Raw genomic sequence first — 26,487 nt, forward strand, 5'->3', positions numbered from 1 at the left:
ATGACATCACCACCAGCACCAGGCAAGGATACGTGCATTACCTGTTTTGAGAAAGCTTGCACACTTGAAGCAAGCTTCAAACCCTCTTCAGCAAAAACCTGGTAGAAAGGAAAAACATCACTACGTTAGGCGTATGTCATCTAGACAGTTGGTAAGAAATACACTCATGGATAATTTTCATACAGAAGTTAAAAAATAAAACCTAAACATAAAAGGTCTGTCATGGAACTTCTATGTTTTTTGTTGTATCCAGGAAAACACAAGAGTTTAACAGTATTCAGAAGCAGATTTCCCAGACCTGATGCAGAATCAGTCCCTGCAGTGGCTCCCCTACACCGGGACACCTCCAATTACTGTGCAGGATCACACAGACATTTGATACTTAGCCATAAAAATTATGCCTGGGCTTTTAGATGGATCCGAAGCTCATCTCATAATATCCCCAATTATAAGAGGGTGTTGAATCTTGGAACATGGGGTCAAAAGGGTTAGATGAGGTCAAAAGCGTTAGAACATTCCTGCTTCCAGCTCAGCAAGATAGAATTTGTCACCTATACACATTCTTCAACTAGCCATTTGAGGGGATTATGTTTTCCCTATTGACCATACATTGTACAATTTAGTGAGGAGAAGAGGATGATGGGAAAGAATACTGAAAAATACTTTAGAATATTCGGGATGATTATTTTTTAGTAGTACACAGAATCTTTTAGAGTGAGAGACACCAGGGAAGTGAAGAGTGAGCTTCAGGTGGCAGCAGGAAGAATGAAAAGAACAGGGCAAATTTGAGAGTGATTTGTGAAGAAAAATAACAGATCTTGGTAAGAAATTAGATAAAGCATATGAAGATGCAGAACAGGGAGGCAAATAATTTCAGGGTTAACTTTAACTCTCTTTCCAACAGCCTTGCTATCATTGGATAAACTGATCTCAAGGTCAAATAGTCCTTCGCATCCTTCCCTATCCTTTAAAAGGGAAACCAGTGCGTTTTAAACATACCTTCTAACCAAACAGAATGACTCACTTACCCACATGTTCCTCATCATTCCACATTCCCACTTTCTCTTCTCTTCTCTTCCCTTCTAGCCTGCAAATCCCTTGGGGGCAAGATCCCTGTCTCACAGAGCACCATGGTTTTAAAACCACCTTAAAGCTGATGACTCCCAAATCTCTCTGTCCATTCTTGACCTAACCTGACCCCACTCCTGTTCATCCTACTTCAGCAAAATAAAATGCTTGATTTTCTCCCTCTAAATTCCGTGTTGTCCCTCTGTTCTCTCACTCAGTAAATGGTGTTACCATTTACCCTGTTGGTCAAGCCAAAAACCTTTTAAAACAGAAGCCAGGTCATGCCATTGCTCCTCAAAACCCTCAATGGGCTTTCCATAATTCTTGGGAAAAAAAAAAAAAATCAAGGTTCTTCCCATGGCTCAGAGATGTCATTTGCTACCACCTTCCTTCTGACTCACTACATTCCACCCACGCTTGTCTCCCTGTTGTTCTTCAGACACCTCCAGCCTACCCCTATACCTCACGGCCTTTGCACTTGTTCTGCCTGCCTGAAATATTCGACCCCAAGATATCCATCTAGCTCACTCTCTCAACATTCTACTCAGATGCTACCTCCTTAAAGAGGTCTTTCCTGACCACCCCCCTTCTATCACCTCTCTTCTTATCCTACAGGATTTTATCTCTCAATACTTATATATGGGCATTATATATTTAACTTTTCATTGTCTATCTGCTCCCACTTGAATGTAAGCTCCATGGGGTAGGGACTTTCTTTTGTTCACTCTTCTCCAAAACTCTTATCCCCAGGGTTTGACACACAGTACAAACTCAATGAACATGTGATGAACATTTTATGCAGACAATCAGCAGATGCTGGTTTAATGAAAAGCTAACACAGGAAGAAGGTGATCAGTGGACCTTTTACAGTGAAATACTCTCTATGGTGTGATCTGACTTGGAATGGATATGGGTCAAACTGAACAAAATGAATCCAGAATTTCTCCCAACTTTTTAAACAGGGAAATAGCTCACTTAGAGTCAACTTTACAGAAAATTCCAAATGAAGTATTTTCTATAATTCTGCTGACTCTGTTGACAATCATCCTCTCAAGCTGAAATCCCTTCCCTGAAGAGGCTCAGGTGAAAGCACATGGGAATGCCAAAGGAAAATACGTAAAGTTGACAAAGTGATAGAATTTTCAGATTTCAAATGCAAGAATGCCCTCGGTTCTAGAGAGGCAAACAGACTAACATGCGCCTCAGGGAATTAAGAAAGGACTCTGTGATCCACTTATCAATCTAAGCCTCCAGGTAAGCGAGGAGAATTAGAGCTGGGCCTATGTGGAGTTTCATGAGACACACAGGGCAGAAGGGTGAGTGTCAGTATATGTGTCTCTCCCTGAATGCCCTAAATCATCAGGAATATGGAGGAAGAAAAGGAAACTAACATGTACTGAGAAGCTATAATGGTCTCAGCCCCATGACAGATGCTTTCTTATGTGTTATCTCATTTAATCAATATCATTCATCCAATTCAATAAAGAAGAAGCCAAAATGCTTTCCTCACATTTAGGACAGTATAAGATACGCATCTGCTGACAGGATATTTTCACCTACTTGGGAAAACCTGAAACTTAATATTGCATCTAGTGACTATCAAAGCCCATTCTACTTTACCCCTATAATATTTGTTTTTTTCCACTAAGATAACCAAAACAGCTCCACAAAATGCTACTGCAGTCCTCTACTTTTCTACCACTCTCTATAGTACACATGTGCTGTGTACATAGGTAAACATACAAACATGATGCAGTAAATCATTAAGAAAACTAGCTATCACGAACTTTTAGCCCAGAATTAAAGTATCAGCATAGGGGAACTCCCTGGCGGTCCAGTGGTTAGCACTCGGCACTGTCACTGCCAGGGCCCTGGGTTTGATTCCTGGTCAGGGAACTAATAAGATCCCTCGAGCTGCATGGCACAGCCAAACTAATAATAATAGTAATAAAAATAAAGTATTAGCATAAAATGGAAATAAAACATACCTCTAGTTGATGAATTAAATCCTGGGAAGTTTTTATTGGCCCCTCTCCCCTGAAATAAAGTGAATTATTAAGGAGGTAAGAAAAAGTTACTGCCTGGAAATTGATTTTATATTAAAGTTTTAGAGCATTTTGTATATTAACAGATCCCAAATTTTAAAGAATAATATTGAATAGACTAATAATATTGTAACTATTCTTAAAGCAGCTTTAACATTTAACTATTACCTCTTAAGGCACTTTTTAAAAAATTGGTAAACATTATATATGTTAATTTTATAATGTAAAGAAACTTAAAACTGAGAAGTTACATTTAAGTTTTATTTTTCTTTTTTAACCTTCTTCATTTTGCTTCATAAGTTAAAGATATGAGAGCTGATAATGTGCCTTAACTAAAAGACCTTTGTTCCATAATGGAAAAAAGGTCAGACCAAAATCAGGACGTTCTCATTTTTTATTCTAATTTCAACTCTGGCAGGAATTCAGTTGTTTCTGATGAGGCTGTCAGTTAAGTTTCAATTCTGAGTCTATAAAATAGTCATAGCAATATTTGTGCTACCGCTCTCATCGGAAGATTAGAGAGTATCATATTGAAAACTATCAAGAAGAATTCAGACCTTTACAAGTGAAAAGTAAATTATAACAAAGAGCAACAGAATGCATTAAGATGAGCAACAGCCCAGGCATGAATCAGAAGATCTGAAATCTGGTTTACCAGTTCTGCCTTTTAATAGCTATGAGATATGAACGAAACATTCTTATTCTCTGATAAACTGTTGTAAGGATCAAATGAAATTATGACGCAGAAACTAATTTAAAAACCATAAGGCACTGGTAAGTGTGAAATTTTTAAAAACCGTAATGTACTAGAAAAGCTAAAATATATAAATTTTAAAGAAATATGAGTAACTGTATATAAATGATAAAGAAATTATATAAATTGTTAAGACAACCTTACATGACAGCCTGAAGAAAAGCTATAAAATTGCCCAAGAAAACTACAAAATTGGATACTGTGAAGACTAACAAATGAGTCTCAGAAAGAAGCAATTAGATGAGGCTGGTAAACCATCATCTTAAGGGAAAACAGAAAAATTGGGGAAAAACAGGTATACCGACAGGGTGGGTAGAAAACAAAGCCAGCTTAAGATTTTACCACAATCATATTACCAGGACTTGCCAAACTGGCACAAGGTGTTATCCATTACAGAAAATCCATTTTCTTTTCCTGAACTTCAGTGGCTCCTGTCCAATAACCATATTCCAGTAACAAGTCCCATTCCATAGAGCTTTAGTTACCTCTATTCCTCATGCTTCCTAGTCTCTGTGGGATGCATGTCACCCCTTACCGAAATCCACTATTCTGACTCAGAAATAAAAATTGCTGACCATATATAATCCTGAAATATTCTGAAATAAGAAACAAGAAACAAAAGGGGCAATCACAAACTTAAAAAATTTTCTATTGATGAATCCTTTATGTGGGAAGATTTTATATACCAAACTACATTTAGTAAGTAATAATTTATTTCTTGAGTTTCTATTGGTCAAAAAAATTTTTTTAATCTGATTTTTATCACCATGAGATAATTAGCATGATTCCATCTCAAAGGAAAGATCTTTGCTTCTACAGTTAATCTTCACATTTCAGTTACCCACACATTGAGTGTGGGTAAACAAAGGAATTCCATTTTACTTCCTTTTGCAGACTTGACTCATCCGATTTTTAAATGATATGAACCAAGAAAGGAGGTCAAAATTAGTTTTGGGAAAACTCAATCCCCAGAGAAGCTTGCTAAGAATTAAGAACAGGGTTTCCCTGGTGGCGCAGTGGTTGAGAGTCCGCCTGCCGATGCAGGGGACGCCGGTTCGTGCCCCGGTGCTGGAAGATCCTACATGCCGCGGAGCGGCTGGGCGCGTGAGCCATTGACGCTGAGCCTGCGCGTCCGGAGCCTGTGCTCCGCAACGGGAGAGGCCACAACATTGAGAGGTCCGCGTACAGAAAAAAAAAAAAAAAAAAAAAAAAAAAAGAATTAAAAACAAAGGAAGGAAACCACCAAAGGGGGGGGGGCGGGAAAGGTCTCCAATGATGGAAAATATGGAAAGATATTAACAAATTACTGCTAACCAGAGGCAAAATTATTCAACTATCATTTCTCCTTCACCCTCCAGAGGAATCATTTTCCTTGAAAAGGTAGAAGACATCATCAAGACAAGAATGAATGCTTCTTCCTCACTCCTAATCTTCCTTCCATATGAAGGAATCTTCACTAGCACAGCATCCCTCACTTCACTCTGCTCTCTCACGTATTTCACCCCATAGAAGAGGGTGGACATTTATTGATCTTTTCAGTCTTTTTGGTGACTTTGTGAAAATGAAAATAAATTAGACATGGTAGCCCTTTCTTTTCTCCTTTTTCTCTTCGTAGTAAGGGTGCCTTTGGGATATACCTAGTCTGCCAAGTATTTTAAGAGATACATTCTTCCCCTACAGGGTAAGATTTCTTAATTCTAGGGATTATTTTTAAAAGCCTACTTGCCTATGGCTATAAACCTCATTATTGAGTATCAGCTTTATCAGTATAAATGTTACTGGACCCATCTGCCTATTCTTTTGCTTATTTTTTCATTTTGTTCAGAACTTTGGTGGGGAAAAGGGGCTATTTATTGAGCCCAAAAGCCCACACAGTTGTAGAGATCCCAATTACTTTAACTGAGCTTAAGACTCCAGTCCAAATGGATTACATTCCAGATTACTGAAATAATATGCAGATGTGAACGACTGCTGGTTATAATTTCAAAATCAAAATGAGTAGGAGAGAAGCCATAACACTGAAGATATCAAATATCTTCTAGTTTCTAAAAATTAATAAGATAGATATCAGAAAACCAAAAGCTCGAAGTTATTCCTTGAGAAAATTCTAGAACAGGTCATTGAGCAGAAAACAGATAAAATTTTTAGCAACATGGAAATACTGTACCATATGTATGGTCTTCCATTATTATAATGGAAGACAAATGTGAGCGACATGGACTTCATTGAGGCGTTTGACCAACAGTCTTGTAAGGTGAACAAGACAGAGAATGCAGGTCAGGTAAATGTAAAGTTAGGGAAATTCTCTGCTATATAATGAATACTGATCCATGGAGGTTTGGCACCCTACTGAGGTGGTAGACCTCATGGCTCTATTCTTTGATCTGTATATAATCCGTCACTGTGTAAAGATTTAAAAGGCATGTTTTGTTTTCTTTTTTATGTCTTTATTGGAGTATAATTGCTTTACAATGTGTGTTAGTTTCTGCTGTATAACAAAGTGAATCAGCTACACGTAAACATACATCCCCATATCCCCTCCCTCTCGCACCTCCCCCTCCCACCCTCCCTATCCCACCCCTCTAGGTGGACACAAAGCACCGAGCTCATCTCCCTGTGCTATGAGGCTGCTTCCCACTAGCCATCCATTTTACATTTGGTAGTGTATATATAAAAGGCATGTTTTCTAAACTTACTGACGCTGGCTGGGAGAGACACTGATATATGGGATGACAAAAAGCAGAAAGCAAAATTATTTCAAAATTATGGAAGGAACCGTACACAAACCTAGAAAAGGATCTCTTCTAAATCTAAATCCTAGTTAAATGAATGTCTTCTTGTTGCATTCACTTAATTGTCCTAAGAACTATTTATAGGCTTTTTATCATATATTTGAAACCGACTTTAACCTATCAATGTAACATGGCACTTTTTCTTTACACCAGATATCATTAAATTCATTTTAAAAGATTAAGATGTAACTACACTTACCTAGTAAATAAATACAGAGAATAGGCCATACTGGACATGTTCCGTCCGTATCGAACAACCTCGTTCTCCTGATCCTCCCACTTCTCAATCTCACAGTTGGCATCAGAGGTGAGCAAACCCAGCTTGAGTCCAAGCTTTGCTATCTTGGCTTGCTCCTACAAAACATACATTTTAATCACAACAATGTAGTCATTAATTATGTAAAAGGAAGATTAAAAGTAAGACTACTGCAAAGAAAAAGGTCTTGCCTCAGAGTCAGGCTTGTCTGGCTTTAATGACTTCAGGTTTGCGTTATTCTTCTGTGACAAGAAAAAGATTAGGGCATCTTAAAAATAGGTAGAGTTAATTGTGAAGAAACGCAATAGTCATAGAAAGCATAACAAAGTACCTGTAATAAAATTTTAATATAAAAATTTTCAGAACATACTGAAACTATATTAAACTGTTTAAGTAAAAACAAACAACTACAGTTGACCCTTGAACAACGTGGGGCTTAAGGGCATTGACTCTCTGCCCGCAGCCGAAAATCTAAGTATAACTTACAGTCAGCCCTCCGTATCCGCAGTTCCCCTGTGTCTGTGGTTCTGCATCTGCGGATTCAACCAACCCCAGATGGTGTAGCACTGTAGTATGTACTACTGAAAAAAATGCACAAAAGAGTGGACCCCAAAGTTCAAACTCATGCTGTTCAAGGGTCAACTGTAATTGCAAATACTCTACTAATATGTGCGTTCAGCTTTGAAGAAGTAGTTAGTTAGAAATCTGGAGTTAGGAAAAGCAGATCTGTGTCCCAGAAACACTTAAAGACTTCTGCAGTCTTTTCATAGTCCAATTATTAAACCCCCAAACCTCCCTGGCCCCTCTGTTAAATTATTCTTAGGAAATGATGTAATAAAATTAATCACTATATGTAGCTTTCAATATATTCCTAATGTTATGACTCTGGAATTCAATTCCTTTAACAAGTATGCCTTTTTGAGGGCTAAATTTCAGCACCCTAGTTTCACTGACATCCAGATTCCTAATCCTATATGCCAGGTTATATAGGAGATTATACTTAGAATTTACGATTTAATATTTGAACCAGCATGTTTGATGGCCCCTATATTTGAAACAGCAAGTTTCTTTCTACGTAGGCTATTTAGAAATCAGAATATATTTCCCCTAGGGGAGAAGAAAACTTTGTACACTGGTTAGGTTACCAGACTGGCCCACAGATGCTTACTTACTTGTAGAAACCACTACCAATAGCAATGTTTCTTTGAAAAATATATCCAGAAGTTCTCTGGAGATGGCAGCCCAAGTTGGGCGGCATTCCTCTCATTCTGAGATCTGGTGGGAACTCCCCTAGCTGGGGCAGGAGTTCCAGAACAGCTGGGCTAGTAGGGCCAGGAGATGCAGGGAGCCATTTATTTTTTTAAAGGAAACATTTATTTAAACCATCCACACACACACATGCACACACACACACACACACACACACCCCACAGAGTATATATCCACACACATGTACACAAAATACAGATTATGATAAAACAAAACACGCATGTGCCCACTTAGCTTAAGAAGATAATAGCTTTGAGGTATATGTGTACTTCTCCATTTTTTGTTTCCCTTATTATTACCATGACTTATTGCTTCTGACCAGCTATTCTGTCACCAGTTTAACTGCAGAATAGAAGAGCCGCAACTTTTTCTCGTTTTTCTATCCCATTGTTTATATTTGTTCATTTAACATTGCCCTTTTGAAATTTTCTAATCCTGTTTACTATAGAAGAAATAGGAGAAGGTAAAGGACAGAAAATAAATACAAAGAGGCATGGACACACACACACACACACACAGGCTGCCTCTTAGGTTCATTAGAAAATAAACAGAGATGACCGATGATCTCTTCGGCTCCTCCTTGTATAGTCACATCATCTGCATCTTCTTCCTTAGTCTAGCACAAAGCAACTTATAAAGCATTTAAGAAAGTTAAGAATACCCTAGAGGTTTTTAGGTTTTATTTTATTTAGAATCTTTCAACCCCATCTTATTCTTTTAAATTTAGTTGTGTTTCCGTTATTTTTACTTTTACAAATTATTATTATCAAAGTGTTTAATGAAGACCAAAAGGGAATTGCCTGAAAAGGTACAGAAACCATCTTAATAATGTAACCAAGCCTGCCATCTAGTGGGCACTATTTTGCAATGCAGCCAAGATGCATCAGCTTCAACTGTGTAAAGCTAATAAATAAAGCATTTCAAGCCTCATATAAACAGAATGGTTTATTTTCATCAAGAAAATTAAGAAAGTTATTAGTTTGCACAAAATTATTCCAACATGACCTTGTGAATTAGACCCAAGATATGAAGAACAAAAAGACCTCTGACTTCACATTACAGCTTCTTATTAATCATAAGATCTGTTACGTATTCCCTCAATCCCTCAAATCTAACACAAATAACCAAACTGTGGGCTACATCTAGACTGCTACTCAGAATAACAATTCTGAACAGTCAACATTTAATATCCTAACTTTTTTTTTGTCATGTCAATCACTGGAAGTTGTGGGGGGAGCAATAGGCAACAAGAGCATAATTTGAATTCTGAATAAAAACATTCTCAAGAGTACAAATACAAAGGTTTTCTACTTACCATTGGCTTTGGAAGTGAAAGGTAGCCATACTTCTCTCCTACAAATAACATATATAACTTAAAACAAATTTTCTACTATTCACATTTAATTTTTAAAATATTATTAAACAGAAATTAGCACATTAGTTTTGATAATTTAGTCTATTAATTACATATGACTGAGAAATAAAATTGTAATTTGGTTGGAAAACATGAAAAAAAAATATTTGGTACAGACTTTGACGTACAGAATTGTTTTTGAAGCACTGTCTTCACAGGGGTATTATAAGTTTAATACTCCCTAAATCCTTTGTTTAATACTCCCTAAATCAACATGACACTTGTGCCATCTTTACTTCTGAGTTTACACCTCCAGATAAATTAAGTCCAGAATTAAGTTCAAAGGCCCTCTCAGCCCATGAGGATAGCAAAATAATCTCATGACAACCTAACTGCTGTCCATTTTCAATATCCAGAGCTTTTCTGCATCTCTACCAAATAAAGCTAATCCCCCAAGGACAGGAAAGCCTCATTATTTCACTGAAGGTGTGCAATATTATGCCTCATTAGAAGTTCTTATAATTAGCTTTTTTGGTTCTGAAAGGGGCTTTATATGGCATGATCCATCAGAAAAAGATTCATGTCCCCAGACCCACTTAAAATGAATCCCTAACCACTAAAGGCTAGGCAGATTATTAACTAACCTCAGGAGTAGGACTGGGGTATTTTCGAATTTGGATTAGACCAAACCCGGTTGTTATCCTCAAACTCTCCCTTACCTCTACATTCAATTAATCATCAAATCATACTAATATTACTTATAAAATTCTTCACTCAGTCCTCTTATCTTCATTTCCACTACTATCATGGCCCCATCATCTCTTGTCTGGATGGATCACTCCCTTGTTCCCGACTCATACATCCCCCAAGTAAGCTCATGTTTATCCACAAGCATGTTCCTCTTCCTGTTCACCCCATTTCAGTGAACAGCACCTCATGCGTCCAGTCTGCCAAGCAATAAAGTAGGTGCAGAGCTATGGAACCTGGTACGTCCCTATAAACTGAAGCTTAGTCCGATTAACTTCAAGATGGTGCAAATATAACAAAGGAAATTCAGCTTCCTTAAATAAGGGATAGAATCTGCAGGCTATGAGAGAAAGCTTCTTTTTGACGTTTATTTGTCTAAGATAATCTCAAATTCTAAATGTTGATACATACTTGTCACTAAGGAAAGGTGGAGTCTTTTTGATCTAGGTCCCTTCTAATACAAAGGCCATGGCCTCCCTGAAGGCAGAACTGGATGAAGGCAGAAAGGGAGGAAGACAAATATTGATTTTTGAGTTCTTTAAACAATCCCAGGAGGCCCTATTATGAAATCGAAGGGTCTCCGGGTAAGGGGACAATAACCTAGCTCTCAGACGGACTTCAAATATGCGAACACTGCTCTTTTTCACTGCTTAGCATGTTGTTTGCTACTTAATTGTTTGGCTAACTGATACTTGCAAACGTATCTAAGTTTCCTAGTCAGGAGAGTCAAGATATGCAGAGCAGAACTAAAGTGGCTAAAATAGAGCAAAGGTTTTCCAGTAACAGTTATAATATTAGTTATACCAGTAGCAAAGAGAAACCAGAATCTGAAGAATACACTCTGTCCTTTGCAGTGGGCAGGTGCGAGGAAACAGGCAGCCCCGTCCTAATAACCATACAGAACAGGAAGAGCAGCACTGTGCCACTGGACTCAGTTCAGTCAACGGTGGCTGACTCAGAGTTGGGCTTCTTGGCGGAAAAGCTATTCTTATGAGCTTCATGATAACAGTCAGGAAAAAAAAAAAAAAGCAATAAAAGAAATTAAGCAACTCTATCTCAATTAACCCCACATAAGTAAGGATGCCTCTGAACAGCAAGATACTACCAGTTAAACAATGGGTGTCCCATTGATCAAAGGCAGCAGTGTCCCACCTAAAGAGGAACTTCTGTTCAGCACTTAGGAAGTTAAGATAACCCTGATTTGTGGGGGACAGGTTACTCAAACCTAAAGAAGAGATCATTTACATAATATCCAGTTTGAAAGTAAAAGAAACCACAGTGACCACACAGGCCAAAAATAAGTATAGGATTTTCCTGTTTCAATTCTGGTCTATCTGTAGGGGACGCTAGTCTAGCGCTCAGAAAGACCAGGAAGCTTCTTCTCTTCATTTCTTAAACAAGTCTTATGGCAAAGTGATCATTCTTCTTTAAATATAGATCAATTACATCAATTTACCTTTTAATATATAAAACTTGCCTCACATAAAAACCCATGCAGCGGGGCTTCCCTGGTGGTGCAGTGGTTAAGAATCCGCCTGCCAATGCAGGGGAGATGGGTTTGATCCCTGGTCCGGGAAGATCCCACATGCCGCGGAGCAACTAAGCCTGTGCGCCACAACTACTGAGCCTGCGCTCTAAAGCCCACGAGCCACAACCACTGAGCCTGTGCCACAACTAGCACCTAGAGCCCGTGCTCCGCAACAAGAGAAGCCACGGCAATGAGAAGCCCGCGCACCGCAATGAAGAGTGGCCCCTGCTAGCCGCAACTAGAGAAAACCCGCGCACAGCAATGAAGACCCAACACAGCCAAAAGTAAATAAATAAATTTATAAAATAAAAAAACATGCAGCTGTAAGTACTTTATCAAAGCATCAAAATGATATGCCATTCAGACTAGCTATCACAGAAATCTTTAAATGCAGAAGCATGGTAAGCATTTATTACACATTACAAATTACGTAATATCTACAAAGTCTACCATTCCCTGATTTTTAAGCAAATCAGCAATTACCCTAAATGGGTGTTTTTTAAAAAATGAAATGTTTAGATGTTCATAATCAGTAAAAATAAATATGTAATTTGATGTTATTATGACTTTAAATGACATCTTAATTTAAAAAACAAACATGCTTGACACTAACAGAAGCCATTAGAAAGGAAATACATAAAAACACATGAACATAGATAACTGGATACACAGTACAATGGGAAATAAACAAAACTCCAAGTTGATGTTAAAATAAAGAGTAAAAATTATGCCTTCTGTACACTGTATGGTGCTATTCTACATGTTGTAGAAATACCAATGAACTTACCCACCAAAGGAAATATTCCAAGATTACGTAGTCATCAAGGAAAGAGATTCCATCCAAGTGGAAGGAAAGCAATTCGAAAATCAAATAACTACATTCATTTCATTATGAAGTTAGTAGAATTACATCAGAGAATTATTGTATTACAGAAGAGCATTTGTACTAAAACTAAAAAACAATTTATAAGAAATATAAAAATGACAATTTCAATAAGAAAACTAGATTGTTAATATTCATTCAAAGGAATCTACTATACTGTTGTACAACAAATTTTATTGCTTTGATACTAAAATGAAGGACAAATAATATTTTTATAATTTTTTGTGGGAGATACTTTACTATAAAAATAACCCAGTGGGGTTATAACAAGTTATTCATTTTGCATCTGAGGTTTGACATTAAAAAACTAATAGTTACATTAAAATACTAACATATTTCAATATATAGACAGTTTCTCACCTCGTCTTCCTTCAAACACATCATTGATTTCTCTCAGCAGTGTTAACATGTCACTAATTTGGGATTCCCAGGCTTCACAGAATACATCTAGATTTTCTTTAGCAATTTTACTAGATGGATGCAATGTCAAAGTTTCAGCAGCAGAAATTATCTAAAGAAACAATATACACAGGTGTGAGTTTCAAAATCTTACCTCTCAGAATCATACTGGAAATCAAACTTAAGCCTGTACTGTTCATATCACTCAATAGCACAACTACAAAGCAATTTCCACACATAAGCCCCATGTTGGGCAGTATGGACATACAAAACTTACTGTTTCTTATAATCTTATCTATAGATAAATAGTAGGCATTATTATATATAAGCCTTTATTCAGGGAGCAATTATCTTTATTCAAGGAAAGTTCTGTTTCAACAAAGTTATTTCCATAGCATAATTCAGAGTTATACTCTGACTACAAAGAGTGTACTGTATACTGCAGAAGAGATGGTGTAGTAGTGGTAGTATTAGTAACAGTGGTAGTAATGGTGGCAGTAGTGGTGGTAGCAGTAGTCATAGTGATGATAGTAGTAGTGATGGTAGTAGCAGTATTGGTATTAGTACTGGTACTGGTAGTAGTGGCAGTAGTAGTTGTAGAGGTAGCAGAATCGGTATTAGTACTGGTAGTGGTAGTGGTGGTGGTAGTAGTGGTAGTAGTAGTAACATACGCATACACCTGTGAGGACATGGTAGATATATCCTTGAGGTACTGTGATAGGTGCTTGATATACATTAGTATTAATCCTCAAAAACACAAACAAAATACTATCCTTCTCAATAAGCAGTGTTCCCATTTTACAGCTGGAGAAACTGAGACTCAAAGGTACCAAGTAACTAATATATGACTCTTCATTCACCTGCTGTATGCCCAGCACTGTACCCATGTTCCAGGTGCTGGGGAAACAGTTGTTTCATTCGAAACAAATAAATGTTCCTCTCTTCATGGGGCTCATATTATAATGTGGGGAGACAGGTAATTAAAAACATGTAAGTAAATTATGAAATATCTTAGATGATGAACGATATGTACAAAAACAAAGGGTAAGGAGGATGGAGGGTGTTAGGCAGTCACAGTATCTTAAGTTAGGTGGTCACTTGCAAAGGTGGCATGTAAGCAAAGAACTGAAGAAGGTGAGGGAGTCACAGGGAAACCTAGGGAAAGTCGTTTGGGAATAAGGCGGGAACATTTCTGATACATTTTAACAACAGCCAGTAGGTCAGTGTGACTGGACTGACATCAAAAAAAAGGAAGGTCACCAATGGCCACGTGATGGAGAAACACGCACAGTAAAGATGGACTTTACTCTGAGTGAGATAGGAAGTCACTGAAGAGGTTTCAGAAACTGATATGTAATGGAAAAGAATACGAGAAAGAAAATCTAACTAACTAACTAACTAACTAAATATATATATATATATATATATATATATATATATATACGGAATCACTTTGCTGTACACTAGAAAACTAACACAACACTGTAAATCAACTATACTTCAATTTAAAAATAAAGAAAAGAAACTGCTATGGTCAGAGTCAGGCTGCCTTCGAGAGAATTAGACCTAGGCGCTCCTCCTGGGTGAGCATAGTCCCACAGGCACAGGCTTGACAAGCAGGTGGCAGCTTTCAGAGTAGAACAAGGTTCCCCATCTTCAGGGAAGGTGGGCAAATGGCTCGCCATGGACTACAAGCTAGATGCAGCAGTGTCACCTTCTCAACCAGGAGCCACTGTACAGTGTGGAAACTGTTCCACTGTGCCCTGGATATGCTGTAACATTGTAAAGGAAATATAAAAATGACATTGCTAAAGCAGAGGTGTCCAGAAGTAATATAAATTCTCCTAGAGGCATGCTCTGTTTTCTTAAATTATCCCTTTGTGAGACAGATAGTCAAGACTAGGAATAAAAGCTGAAGCTATGGGAATAGAAAAAGCTTCTCAAGTTACAGAAATTGACAGCAGGCTCTATCTATCACCATCCTGGAAAAGAAAATATACTTTTCCTAATATCCCTGCTGCAATGAAAACAGTAAGCAGAGAATTACAACCAAATAGCAAGCAGGGCCTGAGGATAACAAGAGCTGATTGTATATGGCAGGAGAGTCAAACTTTAGCTCTACTGAAATACATTTATGGCCAAGGCAAGTAGTATGACTCCCAAATGGACAAGTAAATATTGAAGCCTTGGTTTCTCCCAATAAACAGAGATCCTCTGGTTATAATAAAATGCTCAGCCGATGGTCACTGCTGAGGGTCACTCAGATAGTTCCTGTTTCCGTGAGAAGCTTTGATACTGTTCTCCACGGGGAGTATAAACATCCTTCCAGCATCCAACTTGGGTCTGCTAGAGGGCACACACCACCTTTGTCTCTAAGTTGCTTTTGCTGTTCTCAACTATAAATCCAGGAGCTCGACATCTACCATCCAATAATGCAATAAGGAGTAAGTCCTTTTGGCTGCCATGATGAATGAAACAAATACACCTGGTAAATCGTATTTCAGAGCTTAGACCTAAAAGGGAAAGGAACTTCTGTCCCTCCCTTTTTCCCTTAATTTGACAGACAGTATTAAATACGATATCAATTGTTAAAATGCTTTTGAAAATTATAAAAACGAAGTAATATTATAGAGAATTCAGAAAAAATAACTCACAATTCTCCCTAACAAGCAGAACTTTCATTTCTGCACATTCTTATAGTCATTTTCTTATATATGTACATTTTATATAGTAGCAATTATAGCATATAAACAAATCTGTATCCTGCTTTTGTCACCTAACATTTTAATGAAACATTTTTTGATGTTGCTAATTCTAGTTATCAAAATTATTACTATAACATCATACTATATTATTTACCTAACTTAAGATTGTTACTTTGTTTCCAACTGAATCTTATTATAAGTAATGTAACAAGTATTATTTTTATTTTTCTTTTAATCTCCTTGTGTCCTTAGGAATTATTGGGTCAAAACATGTGAGTATTTTTATGGCTTATCACATAATGATAACTTAGTTTTCAAACATGTTATAACGACCTGTATTGTAAACGGCTTCAATTAAATAGATATAAACTAGGGCATCAATTAAATGGGCCAATCTCTAATTTGCCAGATGACCAGATAATCCAATGGAATGTTCTGGCACACTACCAACAAAAATTCCATTACCTTCATTTCGCTCAGTAGATTTGGCCCGTAGTTATGCAAAACCATTTGTGTCTTCCTTGTGCACAATTTGTTATGACACTCAGATAAAACATAATATGGAAGGAATGATCTGCTGTTGATCATACCTGCTGGCCAGTCACCTGAAATGTCTCCTCTGCATGTATACAGGTTATTTCAAGAGGTTCTGTCCCAGACACATGTCTCAACAATCGACAGGTCTACAAAAAACCATTTCTACAGTTCAACTTTCTCATTCTTCACAATACATAGCATCATTTTATAATTAACAAAGAAAATAAAACATTAAAACCTATAAAAATAAATTTGTACATTAATAAGATTATTATAATATTGCATTGGTTACCAACGGATTCTCTAGGAGCAAAGCAGGAACAAATACGGGTTTATTAGCATATACCCTACTGTTTCCACTTCCTATCTGATCATGGCAAGGTGGTCACAGAATATTAGAATCAAGAGGAATCCTGAAAGGACCTTGTAGTGCCCACATATTTCACATATGAGGAAACGTGGCTCAGAGAAGGACTTATCCAAGGTCTCTCAGCTAAACTATGTCAGTTACCACAAGCAACACATTCTTTCTGCCAACAAATAACACTTCTCCCTGACAATTAACACACCTTTTACTGGAGATAACACTGGATTAGGCAAGACTGATATAACGAGTAAAGAGCCTGTATCAGTGAAAATTTTTGAAAATAATTTTTCAATAATTTCTTGAGGCTTAAAACAGAAAATTAGGGAAAATTTTTTTTTTCACTTTTTAAAAAGATTTGCTGCAGGATTCCTATAATTAGCAAGTTTGCCTGCAGTCATAATACTTGATTTATAAACAAAACAGCATCAGATCTATTTTTAAAAGGAGATGTATCCACAGTCATTTTAAGAATGCTCCCTAGTAGTTTTCAGATGTAAACAAATAAAGGAGAGGAAGCTAAGCTTAGTCTAAAAGTTCCTTCTAACCATTAGTATGTGAGATTCAGTGAGCATGGGACATTAGCTAATATGAACACAGCTAGATGGTTCATATCTGTGCATTAATATACATGTTGGCTGGGACGTACCTCATATATACAAGGGGATATATTCTTCACGTGCACATGGGTTAAGTATACATTTCTTTACTAGCAGATGTCTGACATTCTCAATAGGTAGAAGGCTTACAATATCAATCAATAATTGGAATTATAACAAAAGGGGCAGGTTATGCATCAGTAACACATAACAAAGATTTGGGCACAACAGGAGAGATTCTGAGAAGGAATACTGTGCTGGATGTCTTCTCTTTGTCCCTCCATATCCACTCTTTTTCCTTCTTGGGAGACTGACCTATGTGGTCTACAGCTGTTTGGCCAATGGGAAGCCCCAGCAATACAGCAGCAGGGATTTGGAGGGTAAGGGCCTTTATTCTCATGCTCTTTCCCTGCAGGCTGCCGTGGGCTGTCTCTGTGTCTAGTCCTGAAACCACAACTACTCAAGGCTCTCTGAAGGACTCTGTGCCCTTCCAGTTTCCAGAAACCACTCACTCCCCCCGTTAATTTGGTTGTAGGAGTAGTACCAGCTCTGCTGTCACTAACCCCAATTCCTGTACTCTCATGGTTTCCCCACATCCTATCCATGCAATTGTAAATGGCTCCTTTGTTAAACCCTCTTAAGATTAACCTAATTTGAACGTGCCATCTCTTTCCTGCTGAGACTCAAAAGATTCAAATACAAACAGGGTCATACGATGTATCTCCACTGCTCTACTCCAAGATCTAATCTCTTTGATGGAATAACGAAGGAGGTTAAGAAGGGCATTTGTGGGTTCTAGCATTTTTTATTGTTTTGTTTTAGAGGACAAATTGTTTTAAGAACAGATAAACATGATATTTTTAAAATTCCAAAGGCAAGAGAGAAAACCCTCTTATGAGTAAACCAAAAACTGTATTTGTGTTAATATTACCTGATGATAGTACAGCTTTCATTAAACTACAGTTTAACAAGCAACCTATTGCTCACCTCAACAAGCCGCTCTTTCTGTTCAGAGAGTTTGCAGGCATATTCAGCCAAACCTTCTAAATTTCCTTCTACTCCAGTAAGTTTTAATGCTTTGAGAACCACATGATCAGCGTGGTATTTTACCAGATCGGCTGCCAGCTGAACTGCTGTACTATGAAGCTGCAGATGTGGGGAGTGAAGGGTAATGAAAAAAAGACAACAAACAATAAGGTTTTGTGACCAAAAACCTCATGAGTACTTTAAAAACTAAAGAGTAGCAACCTCACATCAGTCCCACTTGATCTGCTGAAGGGTGTATATATATATATATGTATATATAAAATATATATTCAACAAATTTTATTAAATACCTACATTATCACAGGAACTGAACTAAAGGCTGGACATACATGACAAGTAGGACACAACCCCTTCCCTCGGGGGCTCAGTTTATATTGCTATCCACAGCTTTTCTGTCTAACTCTTGGGTCACAGGAGAAATGATGGATAAAAGGATAATGAAAACCTCAAGGTTTTATTTAACTTTAGGTGGAATGGATTTTAAGCATTGCTCACTCTCACTGAACATCTTTGCATACTATTTAACTCCAAAATCTTTTCTTCTCCTTATCCTGCCTTTTTTAAAAAATGTTATGACAGGTTATTTTGGGGTTCACCAGAAAGAGATCATTTTTAATAACATTGTCCTAAGGAAAATCTGATTTTTAATTAAGCCTATTTGAATGAAGTGATTCTTTTTTTCCTGGAAGTAATCCAATGTCCATTCAAATTGCAGGACTTTGTACAAAATTAACAATAGGGTAGTCCACATTCACCAAATCAAGTGAGAATAATTACAGTCAGAAACAAAGACATTAAAATGCATTTTCCTTTGGAAATTAAATGCACATAAGAATTCAAAAGATTTTGTTTAACCATCAGGGTCATAGAAAATAGCTAATGCCAGTCTTTTATTTTACAAACTATGAAACAGGTCCCTAGAGACTGAGTGACTTGTTCAAGGTCCCGTAAATCTTACAAATGGTTCTGGAGACTACTTACAAACTCCAAGGCAAGAAGGGTGAATAAACATGAAATTCCTGCTCTGTGCAAGGTACTGTAAGTAGCTTTACAGACATTATCTCCCTTAATCCTTATAAAAATTCTTCTAGGTTGATGTTATTATACCCATTTCAGAGGTAAGGAAAATGAAGCTTATGGAAAGCCACTCAGGCTATCACCAAAAGATTTTATGTTCAACTGATAGTCACAGTCTTAACAACAGTTTAGTTTAAATTGAATAGGCTGGAAAAAATGAGTAGGCTTTTTTTAAACCATAGAAGACCATATCCTTCTAATGTTTAATAGGATGTTAAATGAAGGTTTCAACAGAGGTCAATGAAACATCACCAGATAATTTATATATGAAACTCTCCCAAACCAATTCATTCTCTTGAGCCCTTGACTCTCTTAAAAAATATAAAAGAACAAAGAAATTAGAGATAAGAGAGAAGAAAGGTTTTTGTGAGGAGGGTCTTTCTGGTGCTTGCTGTGAGTCCCCTCCCAGGCACACCCCAAAATGGAGGGAGCAAAGTGGCACAGAAGTTACAAAGTAAGGGGCTGGTCAGGGGAGGCACCAGGAAAGCCTCTGAAGAGCACTCAAGTATTCACGACAGAGAAAGTCAGCTTTAAACATCTTCGAGCCCAGTGCATCTCATAAGGGCACCGGGCACTAAGAACTCCCCACTTCCTCTCTTCTTTCCCCGTGTCACAACCTGGCAAAGATCTGGAACAGAAGCTAGATAATAGGAGATGAAGGGCTTGAAAGAGCGACAAGAGACCACACTTCCCCCAAAAGCCCTAGGCGGGCTAGAGGAGTGGGGAACAGGAGCAAAGCCCTACAATTGAATGAATCAAAATACTGATTAATAGGGCTTCCCTGGTGGCGCAGTGGTTGAGAGTCCGCCTGCCGATAATGGGGACATGGGTTCGTGCCCCAGTCTGGGAAGATCCCACATGCCGCGGAGCGGCTGGGTCCGTGAGCCATGGCCGCTGAGCCTGCGCGTCCGGAGCCTGTGCATCCGGAGCCTGTGCTCCGCAACGGGAGAGGCCACAACAGTGAGAGGCCCACATACCGCAAAAAAAAAAATACTGATTAATATATTGGAATGAACATTCTCATTTTTGAACTGAGTTTGTGTTTTACGACCTAAAGCAGGGATTGGTGAACATTTTCTGTAGAGGGCCAGAGAGTAAATATTTTGGGATTTTCAGGCCACATAGTCGCAACTACCCAACTCAAATGGGCAGAACTGTGTCCCCCCAAAAAACTTTATTTATAAAAACAGCCTGGCTGTAGTTCACAAAGCCCTGACTTAAAGTGACTTTCAATTACCTAAGAGTGACCAAATAAGTCATTAGATGATAAAGTTTTCATCCAGGGAACAGGGAAATCTTCACAGCCAAAAGAACATTTTAAAATACCAACTTTATTAAGGTATAATTTATATACAACAAAATGTACCAAGGGTACAGTTCGATGAGTTTTGACAAACATTTACACCCAAGTTAACTACCACCATAATCAATATTTACGACACTTCCATTAGCACAAAAAGTTCTCCCATGCCCCTTTGTAGTAAGTATCCCCCCTTTTGACCCCAGCAGTCACTGACCTGGTTTCCGTCACTATAAATCAGTTTGGCCTTTTTAAGAATTTTTTCTAAATAGAATTACACACACACACTTTTGTGTCTGACTTCTTTCACTCAGTGTAACGTTTAAGCAATTCATCCATGTTATTGCCCGTATCGATAGTGTTCTTTTTTATTGCTGAATAGCATTTGATATAGTTATACCAAAATTCATTTATTGATTCCCCTGTTGATGGATATTTATTTATTTATTTATTTGACCATACCGCACCACTTGCAGGATCTCAGTTCCCCAACCAGGGATTGAACCCACGCTCTTGGCAGTGAAAGCGTGAAGTCCTAACCACTGGACCACCAGGGAATTCCCTGGAAATTTAGATTGTTTCCAGTTTCGGGCTGTTATAAACATTTGTGTACAAGCTTTGAGAATGATGGCACTAATAAAACAGTGGCTTCAAAATAACTAGGTCAAAGGAAAACTTTACAAACATTTTCTGGGCACAGGAACATACTAATGCTAAGGCATTTTATATATACCATACAACACGACAACTTGCAAAGAATTAAAAGAGGCTAGATTTCAAACTGTACTTACTTCTTTCTTAAGTTCATTGAGGCTGTGACTGATTTTCAATATAGCGAGTTCCAGTTCTTCATCGATGCTCTTTGTTTTCTTTCTTTGCTAAAAAGTTTTAAAAGTACATGTGAAGAGTTGTCTTTTTCATCTTGTAATTCCAATTTTACTCAAACTACAAACATAATAAATTTTTAATATCATCTGTGAACTATAAGAAAAGTAGGGCTTCCCTGGTGGCGCAGTGGTTGAGAATCTGCCTACTAATGCAGGGGACACGGGTTCGAGCCCCGGTCTGGGAGGATTCCACATGCCGCAGAGCAACTAGGCCTGTGAGCCACAACTACTGAGCCTGCGCGTCTGGAGCCTGTGCTCCGCAACAAGAGAGGCCGCGATAGTGAGAGGCCTGCACACCGTGATGAAGAGTGGCCCCTGCTTGCCACAGCTAAAGAAAGCCCTCGCACAGAAACGAAGACACAACACAGCAAAAATAAATTAATTAATAAACTCAATTTGTTTAGTTAAAAAAAAAAGTAGATTTTTTAAATTCATCTGTTTATGGTTAGAGTGGAAAAGAGAATTTTTATTTAGTTACATTTTTCTACTCTAAACAGGTGAATTTTTTAAATCTAATTTTCTTTAATAAATTTATCATGTCTAAAACTAATCTGTTTTACCTTCTGCCTGGAATTCTCATCTCTTCATTCTTAACCTAGATAAAAATTAAAACCCTATTCATCTTCAAGTCCTTACATAAATGTTTCTTTCTCAGAAAGGCCTTCTTAGATCACACAATTTAGATTAGACCCTCTTCTTACCCTAACCTTTTCTCTAAGTAATCATCCTAGTTTGCAATTACATATGTACTTTTGATTTTTGTTGTTGTTGTTATTTAAAGCCTATTTTCCTCACTAGGTCTTGGTAAGCTCTGTGAAGGCTGGGATCACATTTATTCTGCTCACCACTGAATGCACAATACCTGGCACAGCAAATGGAAGGTAGCAGGTATTCAACTCTTTGAATGAATAAATCAGTTAAATGTCAATCTCTTCATGAAGCTTCTTGATTCCTCTAGATAAATACAAATTCAACCTCCTTTAAACCCTCTCAACACATGATCTGTACTTTGTACTCGTTTCACACCTTCCCACATTTTTCTACATTGCAAAATTCTTACAGGCAAAGATTTTATCTTATTCATCTTTAGATTTTCGGTGCCCGGCATATAAAAGGTACTCAGTGACAACTGCTAAAAAAGTGAATGAATGAACAATACATCTGACATGCAGAATCAGAGATCCAAGTGCTTGTGAAACATGTGAAAGGTGCTAACTGCAAATTTAAGTATTGATAGAACTGGATGCCCAACACAGACAGCGCTTCCTCACAGAAACTCTTTATATTGCATGTTGGGCTTAAAATTTAATTCTGAAGCCATCTACACTTCAGATTAGATATCACATAGACAATTCAAACTAAACACAAAATACTGCTTTTATCCCTGACACCATTCTACCATAGGTAAGTTTTCCTGTTAATATGAGCATTTGCAATATTGTGATGCCAAGAAAATATGAGGGAAATCTGTGATTTATACTACATTCATAAATCAATCTCTTCACAAGGAAGCAGACTGCTGGACCCTCTCAGGCACATTCACCCTTCTTCATCTTTACTGCCTAAGCTTTTGTCCATGATTTCCAGATTTGTTCTATCCATGCTGTATGTTGTAAACCATGTTAAATACTTTTTTGACATATCCTAGGCCTAAGAAATAAATAAATGGTGCCAGAGACATGTCTCAGGGCTCTACCTTTCAAATCTGTAATCCACGCTCTAGAGGAGATTGGGTGCACACCTCCTGTGTTGTACCACTTCTGTCAGTCCTTGCCACTCTTGCCCAAATAACTCCCACGTTTGAAGTGCACCAGCAGCCTGTTTAAGGCTCTTAAAGGGGCTGCCCGCCAGTCTGAGACCAGGAATCTGTGCGAAAGTGAAAAATCTTTCACCTGCCAGCTGGATCTACCCTGGTCTTCATTGCATCTAAACCTCAATACGTTTTCTAAATCCTTGTGTCTATAAATCAGCTGTCCTCAGAGTTAAGAACTGTTCACATCTGAACGGCTCCAGCAGTAAGACTCAGGTTCCAAGAACCTCTAGGCTTGGTTGAACCTCTGCTCTTCACTCTGAAGAAGGATTTTGGGGAGGAATTTTCCAGAGGTGAGTCTGGTGGAAGAGTGGGGACGACAGGGTGAACTAGTGATGGTGATGGTGGCAGAATCCAGACTGGCCAGGATGAGAAACAACAGGCCTAGAATACCGTGAGTGCTTATGGGAAGGATGCTTTGGCCAAGTAGGGGGCAGAAAAGGAATGAGACACCCTTGGCCCACTCTGGACCACATTCACACTCCTGGTGGTGACGGCGCCTGCCACAACTCTCAGGGCTCCAGGGAAAAGCTATTACAGAAGATTTACTTTGATGAAATAAAGCTCTTACAGCTTCAATCCACACAGAAATTAACTGCTGCAGTTCCATCCTGGCCTGAGCTGACAGTTCCAAGATGCGTTCCCTGTGCTCGTGGCTGGTATAGGCACAATCAGTAAAGTCCTCTGTGCGCTCCAAGAGGGCGTCCAGCATCGCAGAGAGAGTCTCTTTTGACTGAAAATAAAGATTCTCCCGAAGAGTTTCAATATTCATCTGAGAACAAAAAGCATATACATCCACATGAGTCAACATTCCCACCTAACCAGATGGGCTGTACTTTCTCCCAGGGCCCAGGAAGACGCTAGCAATTTCTTTCCCTGTCTGAAAGCTCAGGAGAAATACAGCACCCAGGGATGACTTTATTGTCCACTAACCCAGGAGGACACATTGCTTGAGAGCCACCAATGGCCGTGTGGAGCTTTATTACTATAGTCGTTAACAAAGCATTTCTACAAGATCAATGAATACTAAGGCAGAAGGAGCATTATCATGTAGCAACTGGTAGGAAAAATGAACCAGCTTCCAGGTAAAGGATTTGTATCTGACAAAATGCCAAGGCACAGTCCTGGAAGATGTTACAGCCAAAAATGAATGTGTTGAGCCCAGGGGGAATGGTGTGGAAGGTATGGGGTATAGAAGGGACTAGGAAAAGCATCAATTTTTCCTTCATTAATTCAGCAAAACTAGTCTCCCTACATTTTGTCTTATGTCCCCAACAGTACCTCCCTGACCAAAACATTCTCTACCAGGGGACCTCAATCATCTTTCTAAAATGTACCTCTTCAGATATTGCCACCTCCCTCTAATTGGCTCAACACCTATGAAACCAAGCCCAAACTTGTACCGCATAACATAAAACCTTCCAGGGTCTTGTCTTTACATATCTTTCTAACAGTCTATTTCATCTCTCTGAGTTCCTAAACCTTCTTTCACTTCAGCCAGCCTGTGCTTAGAGTTCCCTGAAGGTGTGACGAACACATGTTCACTAGTACAATTTTCTCTCTCTCTCAGCTTTCTGAGATATGCTATGTCACTTCAACCTTATTTAACCTCTAGCCCTTGAAATATGTCACAGAAACAACCTGGGCTGAGAGGCAGTAGGTGGTGATGATCATGATTGTGGGCACAATTCTTGCTCTGATAAGGATAACTTACACTTGTTTCACACTTCAAAGTCCTTTCACAACTATCATTCCAAATTAATCCTTACATATGACCCATTTTAACATGATCCCTGAAAATACCAAGATTTGGGAAGGTCGAGAGGCCACAGGGAAGTAATAGCTTCCCCTTCTCCTCCTGGCCCAAGTTATCTCCAGTAATCACTCTGTTCTATGGAGACAGGATTTTTCTTTTTTTTTTAAGCTAGGAAAGAACATGGATAAAAGTGAGGTATGGAATTGACAATGAGAACCTAAGAATTTGAGGATTTAAACAGAATTACAACATAAAAATCAGTCCACATACCATTTATGTTAAACTTTTTTATTTTCCTTTAAAGAGAACATATATATGTTTTTAAACAGCAACTTAGTAGAGTTTTTTTTTTGAAAGCCACTTATTTGCATGTTTTCATAAGATCTGTTCATATATTCGAAGTAACGAATAAAGTATCCAGTTTCCCTCTACAGATGCAAAGAAGATAACCACTGACAGTGAGACTGAGTCTATTCACGATCGCTTTGCTCTGCAGAATGCCTGCTGGCGAAGAGATCAGCAGCTGGAGCTGCCAGCAGCGGCCACAGGCACCACGCTGCCCTCAGTTAGCCTGGAACCAGAAATGCAGCGTCAAGAGGCCAAAGACCTGGCTCTACCCCTACTCGTTTCCTTATTATCCTTTGACCTTTGACATCTATCCCTTCAGCCTTAGCAAAAAGAGAGAATTAGAAAAATTATCTCTAAGATTCCTTTCAGTAATAAAAACTCTGAAAGAATGACTGGTCCCTGTAGCTTCCTCCCCCTCAGGAGGAGATGTGGGGTAGGACAGACAGCATATAAGCAGACTCAGAGGTGTAAACTGAAAGGTCATGGACTTTGGGATCAGAAAGTCCTGGTTCTAAACAAGGGTTCTACCACATATTAGCTTTCCTCCTCAAAAACATGGGTATAGTAATATGCATCTAAAAGGGAAGTTAGAGATTAAATGAGAAAATACTTATTGAGAGAGCATGATGCCTAAAAATAAATGTTCTTTCCATTACTTTCTTCCACCCCATGTTCCTACTTAGATGGAAAGAATACCATCCCTGTCACAGCCCTGACTACTAGAGAGGGAGGTAACCCTTAGCATATTAGAGAACTTCTCAGGGCCCTAGTTCTCCCACCTATTAAATGAGGGAGTTGTGTTAGACAATTCCCTGGGTCTTCCCGACTAGACACCACTCCTACTAAAGAGCACTGTCACCATCTCTGAGTTGTGATGAGTTCTGCCCTGAAACGGTGGGTATTCTGGAGTCAGGCTGCCAACTTTCAAATCCTAACTCTGGTACTTTCTAGCTAGCAAGTTA

At 38.4% G+C, this 26,487-nt stretch overlaps 1 protein-coding gene across 2 annotated transcripts in view; it reads right to left on the minus strand.

Annotated features, from left to right (window-relative positions):
• The window catches only part of CTNNAL1 (catenin alpha like 1), a 58,936-nt gene that overhangs the window by 2,098 nt on the left and 30,351 nt on the right, over positions 1–26,487 (minus strand). For both annotated transcript variants that reach the window (XM_079926001.1, XM_079926000.1), the window contains 10 exons: positions 23,993–24,193; positions 21,516–21,602; positions 18,288–18,446; positions 16,391–16,483; positions 13,057–13,207; positions 9,500–9,537; positions 7,107–7,157; positions 6,859–7,013; positions 3,057–3,105; positions 42–98 (listed from right to left, as the gene is read on the minus strand). In XM_079926001.1, the coding sequence (XP_079782127.1) occupies positions 42–98; positions 3,057–3,105; positions 6,859–7,013; positions 7,107–7,157; positions 9,500–9,537; positions 13,057–13,207; positions 16,391–16,483; positions 18,288–18,446; positions 21,516–21,602; positions 23,993–24,193 (1,041 nt within the window). The remainder of the gene's footprint in view (positions 1–41; positions 99–3,056; positions 3,106–6,858; positions 7,014–7,106; positions 7,158–9,499; positions 9,538–13,056; positions 13,208–16,390; positions 16,484–18,287; positions 18,447–21,515; positions 21,603–23,992; positions 24,194–26,487) is intronic.

Source organism: Stenella coeruleoalba, assembly GCF_951394435.1.
Source record: "Stenella coeruleoalba genome assembly, chromosome: 7".
Classification (NCBI taxonomy): Eukaryota; Metazoa; Chordata; class Mammalia; order Artiodactyla; family Delphinidae; genus Stenella; species Stenella coeruleoalba.